Below are 19,631 nucleotides of genomic sequence, written 5' to 3' on the forward strand. Positions count from 1 at the left end.
TTCCCCGCCACAGCCCGGCCGGACAGCGCATGCCAGAGCGCGCGGCAGGGGCGCATGCGCGGCCGCCGCCCGGCGGCTCCGGGACCGCGCGGGTACCGCGTCCGTCCGAGCCGCCTCAGCCGAGCCGGGCCGGGCCGGGCCGAACCGGGCCAGCCGCTCCTCGGGGCCGCGTCTTCCCGCCCGCGTGCAAGGGGATCGACTCCCCGGACACGCCTGGACACCTGCTGGAACTGTTAAAAATTATAGCTTTCCCGCCAATGTGGGATGTCACAGGATGGTTTCTGGGTGAGCATCGCTCACAGCTGCTGGGTGTCGGGCCCGTGCCAGCAGCAAAACAAGGGCAGAGCGCACAGATCTCCGCCAAGGGGGAAATGCAAAACTGCTTCACGTTTTTTAACTTAAGGATTGATTACATTAAAAGACCACACCCTTTGCTACATCTTAATAAATTCCATTTTCCCCTGCTGCTTCCTTCCACTGAACCCACCTGATGCTGCAGCCAACACACGCGAGCTGATAATGAAGAACAAAGGCTGTCAATAATCAAGTAGCAAGACAACCACAATATTTAACACCTTACCAGATTTATTTGCAGGCAGTATTTAGTCCTGCACTGACAATTGATAGCAGCATTGCCAGTGCTTTGTGCCTCCTGCTGGCACAGCACTCGCACACAGCCGGGAAGGGCTCGGGCTGCTCCTGCAGCACAAGGTGTTGATGACAGCGATTCTCGCTATCAGACATGTCACAGCAGCAATCCCTGACACATCTGGCACTCTCACCACAGCAAATCACTGAGTTAGGAAGTGCTACTGAAACATTAATTAGTAGCTGACACATTCAAATGGAAGTGAGCCTCCACAGCGCCGCTCCAGTAAGTGCTCCCTTGTCAGAGTATTAAGGTGGGCAAGGAGTGTGAACCCTCTTTTAAATTAGGTTGCTTTCTGCTGTTTTTTTCAGAATATTTACTAAGAATTTGATTAATAAGAACCCCTTGCAAGCTATCAGAAAATTCATATAACCAGTATATTGCCCAGGTGGTTATAACAGGAACAAGACAATATAAAACCTGTAACTTTTTATTAAAAAAAAAAAATTAACAGCTTCAGAATAGATCAAATGTAATAACTTCTCCAAAAAATACCAAAAGGTACAGTGTAAAGCATCTTCTCATTAAATACAAACTAGCACTTTTGATGCACTGCATCAATGTTTTGCATCTAGGCTGATGCAAAAGAATTTTTTTGTTGCATCCTGGCACATGAAAAATGTATACACTGAAACAGGATGACTGACTACTCTTTACCTAGTCAAATTCTAACAGTGGGAAATTTATTAAACAAAAAATCTTACTAGTAGTTGAGAAAGAAACCTTAACACCATTACATTTAGTTTGCCTCTGCTAAGGTACATTTTCCAACATTAAAAACAAGGGTTTAAGTCCTATTTAGCATCAGAGTGCACTCTGACTTCAAAACGATACCAAAAAAAAAGCCCTTCTGCTGTCAAGTGCTCTTCAAGGTTGAAGTTGCCAGTATATGCTAGTTAACTTGGAATTTGAGATAAAAATGCAAGGAAACCAACTCTGTCAAATATAAATTCTTCAAGAATGTGAAAAGGAGTTAAACCTGCTTCAAACACCATAAACACTCCTGGATGCAGCAAGCCAGCCCCTCCTGTACCTGACTGTACCTCCTCACCAAAAAGCAGTGCCAAGATCATCAATGCCTGGTCTGGAAGCAATTCTGAAGAGGTGCCTCAGTTTTAGGGATTATATAAATACAGATTGAGGATGCCCCACTTGTTACTATCCTGCAGATTCTGATGCACAGAGCTATGCTTAAAGCAGGTGGCTATATGCTCCTGCCTAATGCCTTACACATGCTGGCAAAGTGAGGGCTTTCCTCCAGGAACGTTCCTCAGTTTCAGACAATTTCCAGATGTCTGACCACTTTGGATCAGCTTCACATCTTACCTCTCTTTGGTATAAACAAACAAGTGCCACAAAATTGCTTGCCTCTAGCTATTTTTGAGTTAGAGAAAACCCTCTGGGGCAAAATATGCAGGATGAGAATCCTGTATCTGGGAGGGCAAGAAACTCTACCATACTGCTGACTTCCTTGTGAAGGAAGGCTGTATTTTTCCTATCAAATTATTCAAAAACATGAAGTTATTGCATTTAGTTTGTGAAAAACATTTCAAAAAGAAATAAAAATCAGAAATATAAGAAGAAAAGGAGATGGATAAACTCCATTTACAGAGGAGAATGATGAAGTTGAGCTATTTGGAATACAAAGGACACTCACACTGCCTCTGCAGTAATCCAATATGTATATGATCTGGACCACTTTTAAGGATAAGAGTAGAATAGTCTCCATCCCAGTTACAAATTTTGGGTCTCAGCTAACAGCTTTATTTGTGAATGTGAGGATGCAAAACAGTTTTCAAGAAAGGAAAAAAATGGAACTTTAAAAGCACAAAGAAGTACAGAACCAATGCTCCCATGAAAAATGCCGCTACATCGCTACCAAAGTATCCACGGACTGAGGCTCTGTGCTAAACTGGTCTCTGAAAGAGCTCAAAGGCAGTCCCTAAAAAACCCTAAAATGGGGTTTGTAATTAAACACTTAAACAATCTTTACCATAACAGAGGGGTCAAAGAACTCAGCTGGGCAACAGAATCTTTTCCAAACAGGTGATGGTGCCACTATGTCGGATCAGTTTCTTTCCACTTTTCTCCCTCAGGGCATTAAAGTCTTTTACCATTCCAAGTAAAAGTAATAAGGAGAGATAGCTCTGCCACCATCTTAGCAAGATGTCTGGAGAATTCTAGTGACATATGCTGTATTCTTCTGCCCACTTCTATTTCAGGGACTTAGGTAGGTGGGCTCAGTGCCCAAGTCCATCTGCCAGGTTAGCCCACTGTTACAAAACGGCTTCCTTTGTTCTGAGACAGCGCTGTCCTCTGCTCCTTCAGGATCCCAAATCGCTCGTTCAACGTCATCCCTGTCTGAAAAACAAAGTAATTTAACCAAAACTTTAAAGGTGTTGGGTTAATTTAATCAAAGTAATGGAGACAGAACAGTTTCTTCTTCAGTCTGTATCATCACTTGACTCAGTTGCCTCACTTGGATTTTTTGTCACTTCCCACAACATTTAAAAATCAGATTGGACTACAGATCAAGAGCTTGCATTTTCAAAATTCATTAAGAATACTTGGTATGTAATGTCAATACTCAAAGCCTACTCAAAATGTTGTAAGTTAAACTGAGGACAAACAGACTGAAAAATGGAACTTCTAGTACACATTTCCCCACATAGATTCTCTGCAATTTCAACAAATGCAACATTTTCACCATTTTAATGCAGGCTGCTTTCAGTGCACTCAGCTAAGGATGCAAGCCGGAGTCTAATCCAGAAGTTTGATTAATTTTACACTACCTTAGTAGACTTTCTGACATATTCTTACTCCTGGATGGAACAAATGCAGATCAATGCCTTCACTCCATGCAGATTTCTACAGCTGGCACTAAGGAGCTGATTAAAAGAACAGTGTCTAACTTTGTCACCCTGGAAGAATCCCTTCAATGACAGCATTAGGATTGCTACACCAAATCACCTGTCTTCATGAAAGTTGTGAAAAATTGCTCATCTTTCAAGCCCTTAAATGCTCACATTTAGTTGTTTTTTTTTCCCTAGACGGACAGCAAAAGTTGCCTTACAAATTTGGCTGCCAGGGTTCCAGGCAGGTCACACAGCTGAATGCAGCTCATCCCTGAATTATTCACAGTTGCTGATGCAAGCAGAGCAGAAAAACCTTTTAGAAATATTCAACATTTTAAATCCCATTTAAATCATGTGGGCATGCAAGGCATGAACTAGAAGAACAGGAACAGTGAGTTTAGCTACTTGCTTGAAGTTACACAGCGAGTTAGCGGAAAGCCTGAAGTGGAAACAAGAAGTAGTCACCAGTTCTCTCTTTCTGTCACTTGGCAGTCTAGGAGAAAAGTGCCTCACTGGCTTTTACTGGTCTTGAAACAACTTTCAGAGTTATGAGAGGAAAATTGCATTTACCTGTTTTCCAACACTGTTTATATCAAACTGCAATGGAACCCCTTTTGGAATCTTCTTCTCTTCAGATTGGTCCCTCTTCATCAGAAACGATGGCACAGGACTACGTGTTAATCGTAATTTCTGGGACCTGTGAAAGAAGAACGTTACAAAGAACATGATGAACATGTGTTTTATGCAAGAAAGCCTTAATGCTGATAGAGGTATGAATTTTTCATCAAACCATTTGACCAGGCTGACTAAAAAGCTGGAGGGCACAAATTCAAGAATGTAAGTCAGGCAGAACTAAAAAAGGGACCATTTGTTATTGTTATCAGACACAAAGAGTCCCAGCAGGAAACCATCTTATTTTTTATCTGCAATTCTACTGACAAATGTGTAATTTGTAGTTAATTAATCCTATAAATACAAAAAATAAATATTGGTACAGTCTTCCTTACTGATAAAACACTACCAAGGAAATGCTAATCAAGATATTTTTAAAATGTAACACTTTAACAACGGTACCATCAGCTTCCCAAACACAAATACAGCAATGCTGTCTTTAAGCACCAGTCCAGCAGTATTTTTATGAATCAGGAACTGTTACCATTACATATCAAGTAGGTGCTCATTTATTTCCACTACAAGGTGGAAAACAGCTGTGACGTGGCCTGATTTGGAAGGGACAGACAAAGTGAAAATCTACCAGCCCACCACTCTTCCACTCTATACACCACATCAAGCTCCTAACTGGGAGCTGACATGTGAGATCCAGCTGTGATATTGTTCAAACACTGCTCAGAAACACTCAGAAAAGGGCCAGGCTTAAAAGCCTTCACAAGAAGCTATGACTTTGAGGTCATCTGAAACAATACCTGCAAGGAATGCACTAAATGGTTCAAAGCAGCAATTTCATTTATGTTCAGAACATTTCACAACTTAATTGAAAACTCACACTGGGCTTATGATTGCTCCTGGGTTGTCAATAGACACAGTCAGGATCCCTCCACTTGTGGTAGAAGTTCGCCATCTAGTTTGAAAAGACAAAAATCATTTACAAAAATGGTGCAGAGAATTCAGTCAGGGTATCTTTAAAGGTATGTTCAAAATATTGGCCAGCAAGAATGTGCAAGATTTCAGAATGTTGGCCAGTACAAAGATCATATGCTATTGACACTTGGCTATTGATTCTTGCACATTTTACATTACCTACACCTATTCAGGAGAACACTAAATCACAGGCTGTTGAGGTACACCAGAACTACAGCCCTGACCCAAGAGTTTACTTTTGTAAAACATTCAGTTTCTTTGCCACAGATGGGGCCAAAATGGCCCACATAGCAAATTCAAGAGGTGACAGACTCCACTCTGTGGCACCTGCTGCTTTCCTCAGCCTTTTGTGTTCCCAAGAAACACCCTGCAAAGAGCCCAGCAAGCACAGATTATTAGTATGGGAAGAGTATATGGGGGAAGAGCCAAGTGGCCTCATTGGGCTCTGCCTTTTTCATTTCTAAACTGCTTCACAGGCTGATATGGATATTAAATAAAAGGAAAATTACAACAAGAGCTCAGGATAACATTGACATTTGAATTTTTCTTCTAGTCTATGCAGTATTCATGAGTACTAGAGATTAGCCTGATCCTCTTACCATGTTCCCCCTCATTCCTGCAAATGTCTTATGCAAACCAACTCCTCCTGGTTAAATTAGAAGATAATTTAGGAAATAACTGAGAATAGGGGGAGGATCACTGTCACTCTGGTTGATGTGCCTAGAGGGGAAAAAAATCCACCCCCCTTCTATTATCATATCTGGGAAGTCTAAGCTAAAATGAGACTCTTATGTGCTACAAAGCTGAAGATTTCCAAATTAGATACTTACTGACGAGTTCTCTTTACTGTCTGATTATCAAGATCATCTGTTGACTGCACTTGGGCCTGCACCTGAAAACACATCAGTACAGACACCAGATTTGAATATTGTTTCAATTCCTATTGTAGCAGCTGGAAATAGAGAAGTTCAAAAAGAGAAGTTTAAAGTTGTTAGTACACGCTGCACAAACAGGGCTGTACTTTCAGAGGGACTTCAAAGATAAGAGTCCTATTAATTTCATAAGACCTTGAAAAGAAATTACTTTAAGAACACAAAATGATTTAAACAAAACTGCCCATAGAGCAATGGCAACATTTTGGAGGACTACGTCAGCCTAAGATCAAAATGTTACTACAGTAGCAAGAAAAGTCTGTCTAGTTCCTGATCTTGTCTGTAATTTTGCAAACCATCTGGAAGGAAGACAACAGCTACTTACACTCACAACAATGGCAGATGTAGAATGAAGGCACAAATAAAAACCAAACCCACCACTTTGTGCAATGTCTAATCTCTCCATCCGACTAAAAATAACTAAAAAATCCTTAAGTAACTAAAATAAATGAAATAAATAACCCCAAAATAACTAAAAAAGCAAACCAAACCATAATCAGATTCTAAAATGTGTTTCTGCTTTATTATTCACCTGAATATGACTTTTAAAAGCTGGACAGATCTTTCTAACATTAACTTTTGAAAGGAAAAATTAATACCTTGACACTACCCTCAAACACTGACAAGTTCCATGCCCCTCAGAATTGCTCAATTACACTGGAATGTGAGGCAAGACTCAGTAGATTAGAGTAACTAGAGAATGAGTGCACTTCCCTAGAACCTGTGGCTATTTCCCAGGGCACCTGAAGTTTCTACTCAGATCTGATATTTGAAGTTTATTCATTAATATCAGTGTTACAGGTTAGCTTAGAATCTATAGCCCAGCTGCCTTGTTCTTTTAAAAAATTGTACTTACCTTCAGGCCCCTTCTAAACAGGAAAGTTGCTTGACGAGTATCTTTCTGTTGATTCAGTTTGTTTCCAATTCTGACAAACGTAGATGACATGTTATTCCTGTAATATTTATTAAAAAATATAGTTATAAGAAGCTCCACAGGAAACACCCTAGAGACACTACTTTGGAAGTCAAAAAAGTGCCCAAAACATCCATAAGGACATCTTTAGTGCTGCCTCTTTGAGGCTGAATGCTTCAGCTGGGATAAGCTCCTCATTCACTAGGAATGAAACATGTTACTCATAAATGGAGAAATCACTGCTGGCACACAGAAGCCTAATGTTCATACATCACAGAACAATATGGTCATTAATTCTGCTTTTCACTTTGCTCAGCATCCTCCAGCACTTTAAACATTGCTGGTTAGAAGAAAAAAAAATTTAAAAATTAAAATTAAAATTTTCTTTTAAAAATAAAGAAAGTTTGTTTACAGTTTTCACAATACAGTCACAGAGTGAACCCTTTTATCATGGAGACCATTTCCATTGCAGTTTATAACACATGGTAATTCCATCATAAATAAAATATGCAATGGCCTCCCTGAAGCTGCAGATGGCACCAGCTTCCACAAAGGCATTTAGAAAATTCACTAAACCATGGCTAACCCTTCTGAGCTATCAAAATCCACAGCAGCCATTTCCAAACAGAATCATGAAACATAGAATGGTTTGGGCTGGAAGGAACCTTAAAGATTCAACCCCCATGTCACAGGCAGGGGCACCTTCCACAAGATCAGGTTGCTCAAATATAGGCTGCCTGTGATTGAACTGAAGGCAGAATACCAGGGGCTCACACATAGAGGCACTTCCTGAGTGCTCTACATCACACAAACATCTTGCTTTGTATCCAGCCCATGTTTGGCACATTCTTGGCTTGCAGATTTGTAGAACTTCACACACAAGGTCTTGACCATATTGCTACTCCAGTACCTACTGTCTACTCTTAGCCTCAGTCCTGTCAAACAAGATTCACCATGGGAAGTTGCCAAGTAGTGTTCAGAAAGCAGGCTTGGTAATTTACCTCCTGTTTAGCAGGGCAGACCTCCTGAGGGCAGGAGCTTGTTTTCTCTGCATTTCAGATTGTCTCTGCAGGTTTGTTTTCCTTTTCAAGACTGGGTAATTCCGCTGTGCATTCTTAAAAAACAGTAAATATATTCAGCATAATGTATGCTGTACACACACACCAACATGTTTCTTTCAGCTTCCATTTACAAACTGTGATTAGAATACACTTGGCTTTGCCTACCTTTCACAATCTAGTATAGTTTGAAAACACCTTCTACAATTTCATGAATTCTATATTCTCCACATCCTCAGGAGAAAACAAAAAGCAACATACCTTAGCAATTATTTTTTCATTACCATATCTCCCTAAACTGACAAAAATCCATGCTGTATCTTAAAATTAGTCTTTGTCAGAAATCCAAAGGCAATACCAATTCTACAATACTGAATGAGATGAAGCAGGCAACAATGCACTGGAGCAGTGCAGAGAAGGGAGCCTATTGATGTAGTTTAGTATTCTGCAAAAACTTGCATTTTTGTAACAGCACAAGTTTAGCACCTGCAGGTTGGCTGAATTATTGGTCTGTAAAAAAAACAATTTTCCTTGTAAAAATACAAGTAACTCCCTCCATACGTGCACAGAATATACTTCTGTACTTCAACTCTCATGACTTGCAACTCAATTAGGTGTTAGAAACTATTTTTACACCTAGTCATTATCCAGCCCACTCAAAACAAACAAGACCAAAGCTAACACATTCCCAATTTGATAAAAGCTTGTACCATTTGTCTCCATTTTATATTTCAGTAGCACTTTTCTGAAGCACTCGTGTTTCATTTTTTAACCTGTTCTGACACGAATCACCAGGGTTGCATTGATGAATTACCTTTTCACTCAGTGGCTGTCTGTTCAGAGGACTGATTCCTTTGTGTGAACCCAGAGCTTTCTTGGCTGCCAGGCCAGTTATGACTCCATAAGAACGCTTCTTCCCTGCTATCTTCTTTCTGCGCCCCAAACGATTCTTTCCATAACCTGCAACAAGCACAGAAAGCTCATCAATTCTTCCTGAAAGGAAAAGGTTCATGCTTTAAGATGCCTTGCAGGCAGCACAAGTTATGTGGCTGCACACTTCAAGCCTTAGAGCAGAGGCCACCACTACACTTGAAGACAATTTGGTCACTCAGTTGTTTGGCAGGCCTGGCCCAAGTCCCAGCACAGCAATGATCAGTTTCTCACACAGAGCACAGTTTTACTGTAGTTCATCGCATTGATTTCTGCTGAAAATTTCCTATTTCACATGTTTGCAGGGAGAACTTAAAAGTCTTCTAGCTCAGAAAAATACCAAAATACTCTGAAATGGAACTTCACCAAGTACTGAACAATATAAAACCAAACCAGAGTCCCTCAGCTTCCTACCCATTCAGCAAACTTCAAATTACTAGTTTAATTTAAAAGGAAAAAAAAAGCCAAAACAGCTTCAAAGATTATTTATTTAAACCAGTGGTTCCCAAGACATGACTTAGAAGGAAAGAACATTAAACAGCACATGAATTATATCACATTTGAAGTGTTTTCAATTAGAAGTCTGCATGGCAGAGCAGCCAAACTGAGGGCTGAAAGCAGCTTTTGAATATAAAAGGCTTGCAAGTCTGAGGTCTGTAGTTCCTCCAGTGACCAGGGTTTGATTAACCCAGTCTGCAGTCATTTAGCTTCATGCTGTGAATACAGACCATGCTCCAATTTTGTTCTCAAGTACCCTTGCCTCTAGAACCTCAGACTGCAATACAAATTTCAGACTGAGGAGTCAGCTCTCTAGCAACAGACACATTTAGTTTTAACATATCTGATTTATCAGCATTGATAATAAATCTGTGCTTTCTCACAAGACAGGAGCCATGACATGAGGCAAGCCACTGGTCAGAATCCAGCCCAGATCAATTTGCCATGGAGAACTGCTGTGTACACACATTTTGTGTCTGGTTAGCAAATGCTCTTCTTTTCCAAGAGAAAAGCTGAGAAACAGGGTTGCCTAGGCTGAAAGGGACCTCACAAGCTCTATAAACCAACCTCTGCTCAAATAAATGAAAACCTCAGAGTTAGCTCAGGCTGCACAGGGCTTTGTGCAGTTGCATTCTGTGTATCACCAAGGACAACTTTTATTTAAATGAACAATGCTCATCTCTCTGCTTTTAACCCCAAAAGCTGAACAGAATCCAGCTCAAATTCCTCACTTCTTTCCAGAAAGTTTGGCAGCCACTTCTAAAACCACAAGAACTGAACACTGTTGATCATTTGTGGTTTCTGCAGTTGTCCACAGAGGCTTTGCTACTTATTAGGGGGGTAACTTCAATAGCATCAGAGTAGCAATAAATCTACTGCTAAGCTACTAATAACTAGAATGCTCACAAGAACTTTTTAATGACACCTTCTGCTTAAAAACAATACAAGAGATTTGTTTTCACTGGGAGAAAATGTGCCCAGCTGTATAGGAGGGAGCAGTTGAAACTATTCACAATGTTTCAAGATGTTATGAATCTGGCAATTTTGCAAAGAAATTGTTTGCTTTTTTCCTAGAACACAGGCAGAGAAGCTGGTAAGGTTCCAGTAGAGAAAAGTAACTGCCTAAGACAGTAGTATTTAGAGTTTCAAGTTCATAGATCAAGTTTCTCCTAAAATTCTAAATCCTAATACTTCTTTCTTTTGTGGTCTTTTGATGATAAACAATTGCACTTGACAACTGCAGTTATAAACAGAGCCTACATGTTTGATAATCTACAACTTAAATTCACTTACTCTTCACCCACACAAATATCCTCACACCTGGGCTGAGAGATGTAAATTTTTCTTCAGTCCTGTCACCAATTTATTAGAGATGTACAAGTGACACAGTTGTGTGGATCTGCATAGAAACCAAAACTCCTCTGAGCCCTGAGTAACAAAATTCCACTGATCCCTAAAGACATTTGTGTCTAAGACACAAAGGAGGAGCTGCTGCTACAACAAACACTAAGCAAGACAAAGATAACACAGGGATCATTGTGAGTACACCAGACAGATGTGTCTTTGTTTTAAAGGAATGCTACTAAACAAGAAATTGCATGTATTAACTTAAATACCTAATTAGCTCATGGTGGTAAGCTTTCTTATCAGACAGTATTCTCCCATATTTTGATCATCCTGTACTAAATAGATACTTTTCAAAACTAATTGCAAGCAAAACCAGCCTGCACTTCAAGCAGGAGCTCTCCATGTACTGAGCTAAAGCCTGGGAATAATTTTCAAACTTGTCCTGTTTATCAAAAAAAAGTGAGTTACTCAGGGGAACCTACAGCAAAGGTGTTATTGTGCACTTTTCCTCTCCTCACTCCCTGCCTGACTTTTTCCCCCTTTTGTATTCCACTGTAAGAACATTGGCTTAAGAAGGCTGACACAGTTCTTCCTTTGCATCTCAAGCTCTTACAAGAAAAGCCAACTCACACTGTGCACTCTCCATTTAAATATTCCCAAGCCAGAATCACAGTCTATAGTGACAGATAATTTGGGGAGGCCTGTAAAGAGAATTCTACCCAGCAAATATTAATTTGCTTTTCTTTGGCACAAAGCTCCAGCAAGGCCTCCACATCTCCCAGCACAAAGGCTTTGGCATAAGCATTTGTTCTGTCCATCTCTGAGAAGGGGCAAGGCATCATCACAATTTCCAAAATTAAAATTAAATTGAGGAATCAGAAAGCAAGCCAATTCTTCCTTGAGTCAAAGACAGTCCTTCAAGCATCCAAGCTCCCTGGTGGCCAAACATGTCAATTACTTTCTCACACTGAATCAGAAACAAAACCAAGTATAAATAGATTAAAAATACCCCTGAATTACAATCAGAAGACATTATTTGAAAGACAAGTGAAATGACCATGTCAATCCACACATTTCATTATTCTATCTTTCAGCTCAAGGAAGATAATTTGGAATCTGTGTTCTGTTTGGCACACACACCTTTCTGCTGTTGCATTCCCCACTTGGAGCCTTGTGAACTGAACTGCTGAGCTCGATTCTGCTGAAGCCCTCTTTTTATTTTGGGAGAATATTGCTTTCTCTCTTCTTTCTTGTTCAGCTTGATGATATCATCTACAAAAAGAAAAGAGAAAAATTGACATACTGTATAAAATGCTGAATAAAAACCCCAAAGAGCCTGGAGTCACAGGAGACAGACCAGTCAATCCTGCAAAGGCAGCACATACAAGTTAAGGTTCCAGAAACATCAGCACTCTAAACATGCAGTCCCTGTTATGTCTTACAGAAGTTACTTTATAATCCAATGCCCCAGCAGAAGGGAAGCAGTTGCATATATCCAGAAAATGTGAGACACATGTAAGATCAATGTAAGATCATGGCATTCAGCCCAGCATTAAATTTTAATTTGAGCGACATCATTAGTTTTTGTACGTGGTGAAAGAAAATGAAATTCCAATCTCATGCCCAGACTTTGCAGAGATCAGATAAAATGTCAATTCCAGCCTTAGTTCTTTCATCCTAAGCTACTTAAGAAAGATCACACAGACACAACTCAAGCCATCAGTTATCTTCAGGTGTTCACCAGGACTGAAATGATGGGGAAAAAGGCAAGGAAGACATCTCTCCCCAGGAATCTACAATCCAAAATTATCTATTGTCCAGGGAAACAATCCCAGACAAGCTAATAATCCGTTCAAAAATATGTGTAAGAAACAAGCTGCTGAAAAGCCAACAGCAGGTCTGTCCAGTGCAAATTATGCTACACCAGCTTGATTTCCTTCACTGACCTGGTAGCCAGCTCAGGAGAGAAGAGAAAAGAGGTGTGGCAGCTTTTATCTGACTGCCAGCTTGTTTACAAGAACACCTTAAAGGAAACTGCCAAGCTGTGTTTACTGCATCTTTATCATGAGAGCACAACTGATAAAAATGTCATGTCTCAACAGGGAGCCTCCCCAAATAGCTGGACAGTCTTTTTTCAGTCAGGGAAAGATGGAAATGGGGTTATTGTGTTTGTGGCTGAGTTCAAATGGACTCATAAGGGGCAGAACAGAAAAAACAGTGTAAAAAACATAACAAAAATCACAACACTATTATCCAATGGTTTGCATGGTGTCAAAAGAAAGCTAAGAGAACGTGAATTCACTTTGCTGCAAAAATCTACCAGGACAAGAATACTGATACAGGTCACTCAGGGATTGATACCTACACAAATTCTTTACCAAATGGGGTGTCCCTGGAACAAGGATTCCAAACTATCCTTTTATACACAAAGAAAACCAAAGCCACTTCAAACATGGATTCATGCTTCACAGCTCATCTGCTTCATCTTGAATAAATTTTTTTCAAGTTGCTGCACACAAGGTTACAACATTTAGACTTAACATTCAGCTATTCTCTTATTTGGGTAATTGAAGGACATTTGGGACTTCATGCATTTGTTACAGGAGCCACACTGAAGCAGTCTCCTATCCAGCATGAGATGAGAGACCACAACTACAGCTAGAACAGAGTTATCTGGGAGCACTATCAAACTGGAAGCTCAGCTGCACATAACACAAGCAAAACATGTTTAATCTTTATCACTATATGAAAATTTAGTCAACATCATGATCTCAATCTTAAGACTTCCTAGATTATGGTCATGTCAGTTTCTCTGATATTACACTAGATGTGTGACTGCATCTTCTCTGTGGCTACACCTGACACAGAGCTTTCACTTGGGGACAGCAGCTGGGGTGACAACGTTCTCACACACCCAAAGAAGCACCCACTTCCCAACAACACCACTTTAAACAACATCCTCATGACACTGCAACAGCCCTTTGCAGTCTGCTAGGACAGGACATGTAGCAATGACTGCCTGAAAGGTTAACTCAGCCAGGAAAGAGTAGAATATGTGAAAATACAAGCCACAATCAACAACTCTATTAGCAACCCTGAAAACAAAGATTGTGTGCAATGGGTAAAAACAGATTTAGTTTTCTATGCATGCTGTAGCACTACTCTACCTTTAGACAAACTCTAAACATCATTTCACAAGTTATCTCCACTGCCCAAAGAACTCCACTGAATTATTTACAGAGGGAAAAATTGTACATATCTTCTTATTTTATGGTGGCCCACAAAGAGACCAAGTCCACCATTAATAATTTCAGCTCACACTATGAATCTGCTTTTTGAAGGAAGTCTCCTGGTAGCACTAATCTATCATGCTCTGGTAGTATCACAAAGCAGTATTGGAGTGTAGAAAATCAATTAAATTTTCTTTTTTTTTCCTGATAAAAGTAAACTGGAAGATGCAGCCCACGAACACACCAAACTGCCCCTGAGTGTTAAGGGGACTCAGTACACAGCACCAGAACAGAACTTCTCTGAGGTACCTCACCAAGTATCTACAGTGTGGGTGTCAGTTTCTCGGACACAGCTCTGCAGGTCTGTAACGAGTCTGTGCCAGTTCCTAACACACACACACACCCTGCAATGGGAGGGCAGGGGACAGCGGGGCACATTGTCACAGCAAACTACGCGGCACAGGCGACGTCATGCTCGGTCTCATCCTGCAAAGAGGTTACACGGGAGACTCGCCACTGCTGATTTCCAAACCTGAGACTAAAAAGGCCAGGCCAGCTGAGAGACCACCAAACCTCACCCATCCCTGTGATGCGAGCGTCAGGCGAGGCCCTGGGACGCTCCCCGAGCCCGCCCAGCCTAAGGCCCGAGTACTGCGGGCCTCACCGGGCCAAAAGCGGGCAGAGCCCCGCTCTGCGGCCCGCTCACACCGCCAAGCGACACAAAGGGGTCCCGGCTCTTCCCCGCCAAGGATCGCGCCCCCGGGTCCCCGCTGCTCCCGGTGCCACGCCCGGGACTCGCCGCCGTGCCCAGCCCCCGGCGCCACCCTCGCCCCCCCTGCGCTCCCGCTGTGGGAGGGTCTCGTCCTTCTCGTCCTTTCCCTCCCCACCCCCCGCCCTCGTTGGTTCCGCCCGAGCCGGTGCCCGGCACAGCCCCGTTGGTTCGTTCCGCCCCTCCCCGTTCCCGGCACTTGGTTCAGCCCGAGCCCCCCGCCCTGTCGCCTACAGCGGCCGCCCCGGCCCCGCTCCTCACCCAGGGACATGTCGATCTTCTCCACGCTCTCGCCGCCGCCGTGCCGGGCCCCCGCCGCGGCCGAGGAGCCCGGGAGCGGTGCCGCAGCCCCGAACGCGTTCATGGCCGCCTCCCTCACACCGGACCGCCCCCAGCCGGGCCCGCGCATGCGCAGCAGCTTCGCCCAGCCCAGAGCACAGCCGCCCGCGCCGGGGAGCGGCGCAGCGCCCCTCTGGCAGCGCGCCTCCTGGCGGCCGGGAGGAGCAGGTACAGCGCCCGGGGGGCGATGGCGGGGGGCGATGGCGGGGGGCGATGGCGGGGGGCGATGGCGGGGGGCGATGGCGGGGGGCGATGGCGGGGATACGGGTCCCGCTGTGTGCTGGCTTCCAGAAGCGGCGTCTCCAGGGTCAGTGTCCTTGGGAAGAGTGAGTGGCACACCGGCCCGGCCCGGGGGCTGGCGGGGGAAGCGGAGCTGCCGGCAGGGTGAAGGGGGTGGAGGACAGGACGGTTCTGCAGTAGGACACGGAGTCCTGGGCGGGCTGCAGACTGCTGGGGGCTGAGGGGGTCACGGAGGTGGCTGGATGCATGGAGCACCTCTCTACGAAGACAGGCTGAAAGATTTGGGGGTTTTCAGCCTGGAGAAGAGAAGGCTCAGGGAGATCTTATTACAGGCTTTCTGTACTTGAAGGGGCCTCTAGGAAAGATGGGGACAGATTTTTGTGCAGGGTTTGTTGCGATATGACAAGGGGTGATGGCTTTAACCCAAAAGAAGGTCGATTTAGACTGGATATAAAGAAGAATTGTTTTACAATGAGAGGGGTAGAACAGTGGCACAGATTTCCAGGGAGGTGGTGGATGCCCTACCTCTGGAAACAATCAAGGTCAGGTTGGATGGGGCTCTGAGCAGCCTGATCGGTTTGAAAATGTCAGACCACATGACCTCTAAATGTCCCCTCCAATCCAACCATTCTGTGTTGCAGGGAAGGGTGTTCAGCTGAGAAGCTGACTATGAGATGCCTTTGCCTGTGACCCCCCATGCAGTTGAGAGAAATAATCTGTTCTGTGAACAACAAAACCAATGCAGGGTGGTTTTGAGTACAATTATGTTTTCAAATGTCAAACAGCAGAGTTCAAACTAAGTTCTTATTTCAAAATACCACGTGAAACTTAAAATTACTACTTAAACCCAGAACAGTGTGTCCATAGTTTGTTCTCTTTGGGTTCTTTTCAGAGTTGTTATCTTTGCTAGTTTTTGGTCAGAATCATGTGATTGAGAAATTCAGAAGAGAAATTGTTTTTTTTAACAAGGAATCTAGCAAAACCTTTCCCTGCTGCCTATACACTTGCATTCCTTGGAGCTGTGGTATTGGTGGGTCAGCAGTACACATGTGCCTAGTGGCTAAACAAGTTACATATAAAAGGGCTTTTTTACACAACAGCACCTCCTTCATTTGACATTCTATTACAATTAAGGGATAGTAATTATCTCTGGAATCTCTACATCTTGCTCGTGGTTGGTTGAAATTGGTCACTGAGTTCCAGAGACAGAAAAGGAAGGAGCAGATGGACTGACAGGGTGATCTCAGAGGACGAACTTCCTGCAGAAGCTAGGAAGTAAATGCTGAAAAGAAAACCCACATCTATTTCCTCTGATCACAATGGTCACCTGGCATTACTGTCCACACCTCCCTGAGTTTTCTGCGGGAGCTGAGCTGAGGCTGCTGTCCTAAAGGTGGCATGCCCAAAGGACAGCTTGTTTCAGGGTCTGCCTGCTTGCCTCCAGAGGGGGAGCTCCATACCAGACTGCAGGGACTGTATTCCAAATGCCCTTGGGTCGGGATAATTCCATACATGACCTTGGACACACCTCCTTGCAGCAGGAACACTCCCACATTTCTTTCATTGCCCACATATTCCATTTGTGCATTTGCTAAAATAAACACTCTGTGGCGAGGGCAATATCCTGAGTACCTGACACACAACGAGCTCCCGTGCTTGTAATCCCTGTCACAGCTCTGTGCTGCTGTGCTGGCAGCTACCTGCACTCAAATACTCTGCAGGACTTCAGGATGGGAGATCTTTCCAGGAGTGTTACCGTGAAAGGCAAGAACGAGAGCAGTGAGTGAAGGCTTCCTGTCCTCAGCTGTGTCCTGTTCTACAGACTGGTGACAAGGCTTTGCTCTCTCCATTTACACTCTTTATCCATCTCTTTTTAATTAAGGCCAAAAATGTGTTCCTGAATGTTCCTCTTGCTGCTTCCTATTGTCTACAAGAGAATGGCTCAGATACTGTCACAGGACACCTCCAGCTGGTGTAAGATTTTCCCTTCAGGCAGGAGAAACTCGTGACCACAGGGCTGGAGGCTGACAGTTCCACCCTGTTTTCTTCTCTGGGTTCTCCATGGGGTGCAGAAGTTCAGACACGGAGTTTTGGACCCACAGATTTAAAAACTTTTGGTAACATTTTCCCCCAGGTGAGATTGGATGACAAGTGATTGATGATGAGTAGGAGGTTCTTACAATCAGGCTATATTTCTAAAGCAAATATGCTATTGCTAGATTAGCACAAACTACTAAAAAGAGAGGTGCCAAAAGATGAATTTTTGAAAAAGCATTAAGTCAAATTCCCATGAGGCTGTAGGGTCCAGCTCCATCTGGGCACTGTGTCACGCCAATAAACAAATGCTCTGTTTACCCCAAACACACACATGAACTGCAAAGGTGGCAGATGCTACCTTTCCTCGTGACAAGTGGAAATCAGACAAAATCCGGATTTTACCATATCCACAAGTTGTGTTTGTTATACAAACAGGATGCCAGCTGTCTGCTGCTCAGCACAACAGAGAACCAGGCACAAGTTGTGATCCTGAAGAGTATTTTCTTTCTGTGTTCAGAATGGTTGGGGATCACGAAGGCAACCATGCCAACATCAGCTCTTGGTTTGCTGTGTGGATCTCAGGAGTGTGTCAGCATCCAGCCAAATGACAAAGCTTCCACGTGGCACTGAGAGCTACAAAGAACTAAATTAGATCTGTTAGTTTTATCTGCATGCTCTATTTCACCAGGCATGATCATCTAACAATCACAGTAGTCCGGATGACTTGATTTCCTCCAATATGTTTACTGTGGGAGTCAGCACAGTCTGATGCCCTGAGACCTAACATGCCAGGCAGTGGTTTCAATCAGTGCAGTGGGCTCCAAGAGAGGAATTTCTGCCTGACAAATGGACTCGAGTTGTTGTTCCACATTTCTATGCAATTATGATGCATGAGGAGTCCCGGTCTCATTATTAAGCACCTTCTGAAAAATACATTATTGTTGTTAGTATCAAGAACAGCAGTACAGAACCTTGTATCCCTATGTACTGTAGAAGTACTGTACTGGTAAAATAAACCAGTAAATGTCAAGGGGTGCTTTTTCATATATGCAGCATATAGTTATAATTCCAAGTAACAGTTATAGGGAATTTCCATTTTACAATGCCTGGCTTTGGTTTCTGAGGCATCAGACAACTCCAGAGACATATCTGTTTTATCTCTGGTGCTAATTTGTCATTGACTGTTCTCAGTCGAAAGACAGCAGCATCACTTTTTCCTTTTTGAAGCTTCATTTCACAGCATTTCGGTGGAAGGCACATCTCACTGGGCTGTATTTTTCACATCCTCCTCACAGTGGGCGGCAGAGCAGAGCCCTCTGTCTCTGCAGGTGTCATCAGCGATGAGCTGTCCCTATGGGATACGTTGTTTGTTTTTGTCCCTTTGCCATCGCATTTTCTCATCACGTCCAAGGCAGGATTTGGTGAGGGTTATTTCAGCAATCATTGTGCTTTTTCCCAGCGCTTTGAACAGGGGGGACACCGAAAGCTCCGGGGCAGAGGAGGCTGCGGCGGACCGCCCGTCATGGCGCCCGAGCGCCGCGGTGCACGTTGGGAGCTGTAGTCCACGCGGCACTGGCTGCGCCGCGGAGGCGCGGTGCGCGCCGGGAGCTGTAGTCCGTGGGTGCGGCGGGGCGTGGCGGGCGCTCGCCCCTCCCGCGCGACGGTGTCGCGGTGGCGGCGGCGGGGCCGCGCGCGCCCGGGATGGACATCGGGCCCCACGCAGGGCACGCGGAGAGCCGGTGGGGCCGCGCGCGGCGGGACACGCGCGGCGGGGGGGGCGGGCGCGGGTGTCGCTGGGGCCCGGCCCGCGGGGGCGCCCGTGGGAGGCGGGACACGGGGCGCCGGTGTGGGGCGCGGCGGCAGCGCCGGGCGGTGTGGGTGCGCCTGGGGGCGGCCCGGTGCTGCGTGTGCACGCCTGGGGGGGCCGCACTCCCGCGTGTGTGTGAGTGTGTATGTGGGATGCGGCGCGGAATGTGCGGTGGCAGCAGTGCCAGCAGTAGGGATGGATGCGCGGGGGATGCTCCTGGAGAGCTCGCGTCCTGCGTGGGTGTGTGGGGGTACCTGCGGGCGAGCAGGCAATGAATAAACCTCTCGCGAGTGGGATCGCTGCTTGCAGAGCGTGACGCTGCCCCCGGCTCGGTGCCTCGTGGGAGGGAGCGCACAGCGGGCCGGGCTGTCAGAGCCGTCACCCACCCGCGGCCGCACATCTCTGCTCACTGCCGTGGGAAGGAGCCT

At 44.4% G+C, this 19,631-nt stretch overlaps 2 protein-coding genes across 6 annotated transcripts in view; one reads left to right on the top strand and one right to left on the bottom strand.

The window, feature by feature from the left end:
- Window positions 1-2,390: 2,390 nt before the first annotated feature.
- On the bottom strand, window positions 2,391-15,169 carry FYTTD1 (forty-two-three domain containing 1). Its single transcript, XM_058031522.1, has 9 exons — window positions 15,042-15,169; window positions 11,922-12,053; window positions 8,821-8,966; window positions 7,950-8,062; window positions 6,892-6,988; window positions 5,934-5,995; window positions 5,009-5,083; window positions 4,075-4,201; window positions 2,391-3,010 (listed from the first exon to the last, which is right to left on the bottom strand). The coding sequence occupies exons 1-9, from the start codon at window positions 15,142-15,144 to the stop codon at window positions 2,915-2,917; spliced, it is 951 nt and encodes a 316-aa protein (XP_057887505.1). The 5' UTR covers window positions 15,145-15,169; the 3' UTR covers window positions 2,391-2,914.
- A 47-nt stretch (window positions 15,170-15,216) lies between these two features.
- The window catches only part of RUBCN (rubicon autophagy regulator), a 29,454-nt gene continuing 25,039 nt past the window's right edge, over window positions 15,217-19,631 (top strand). For 4 of the 5 annotated variants that reach the window (XM_058030872.1, XM_058030874.1, XM_058030873.1 and 1 more), the window contains exon 1: window positions 19,058-19,135. In XM_058030872.1, coding sequence (XP_057886855.1) covers window positions 19,098-19,135 — 38 coding nt within the window. In that variant the 5' untranslated portion in view covers window positions 19,058-19,097. Of the gene's footprint in view, window positions 15,288-19,057; window positions 19,136-19,631 lie in introns of those variants that run through there. The other variant, XM_058030876.1, reaches the window with a different exon arrangement.

The sequence above is a fragment of the Melospiza georgiana genome, chromosome 10 (genome assembly GCF_028018845.1).
Source record: "Melospiza georgiana isolate bMelGeo1 chromosome 10, bMelGeo1.pri, whole genome shotgun sequence".
NCBI classification, from domain to species: Eukaryota; Metazoa; Chordata; class Aves; order Passeriformes; family Passerellidae; genus Melospiza; species Melospiza georgiana.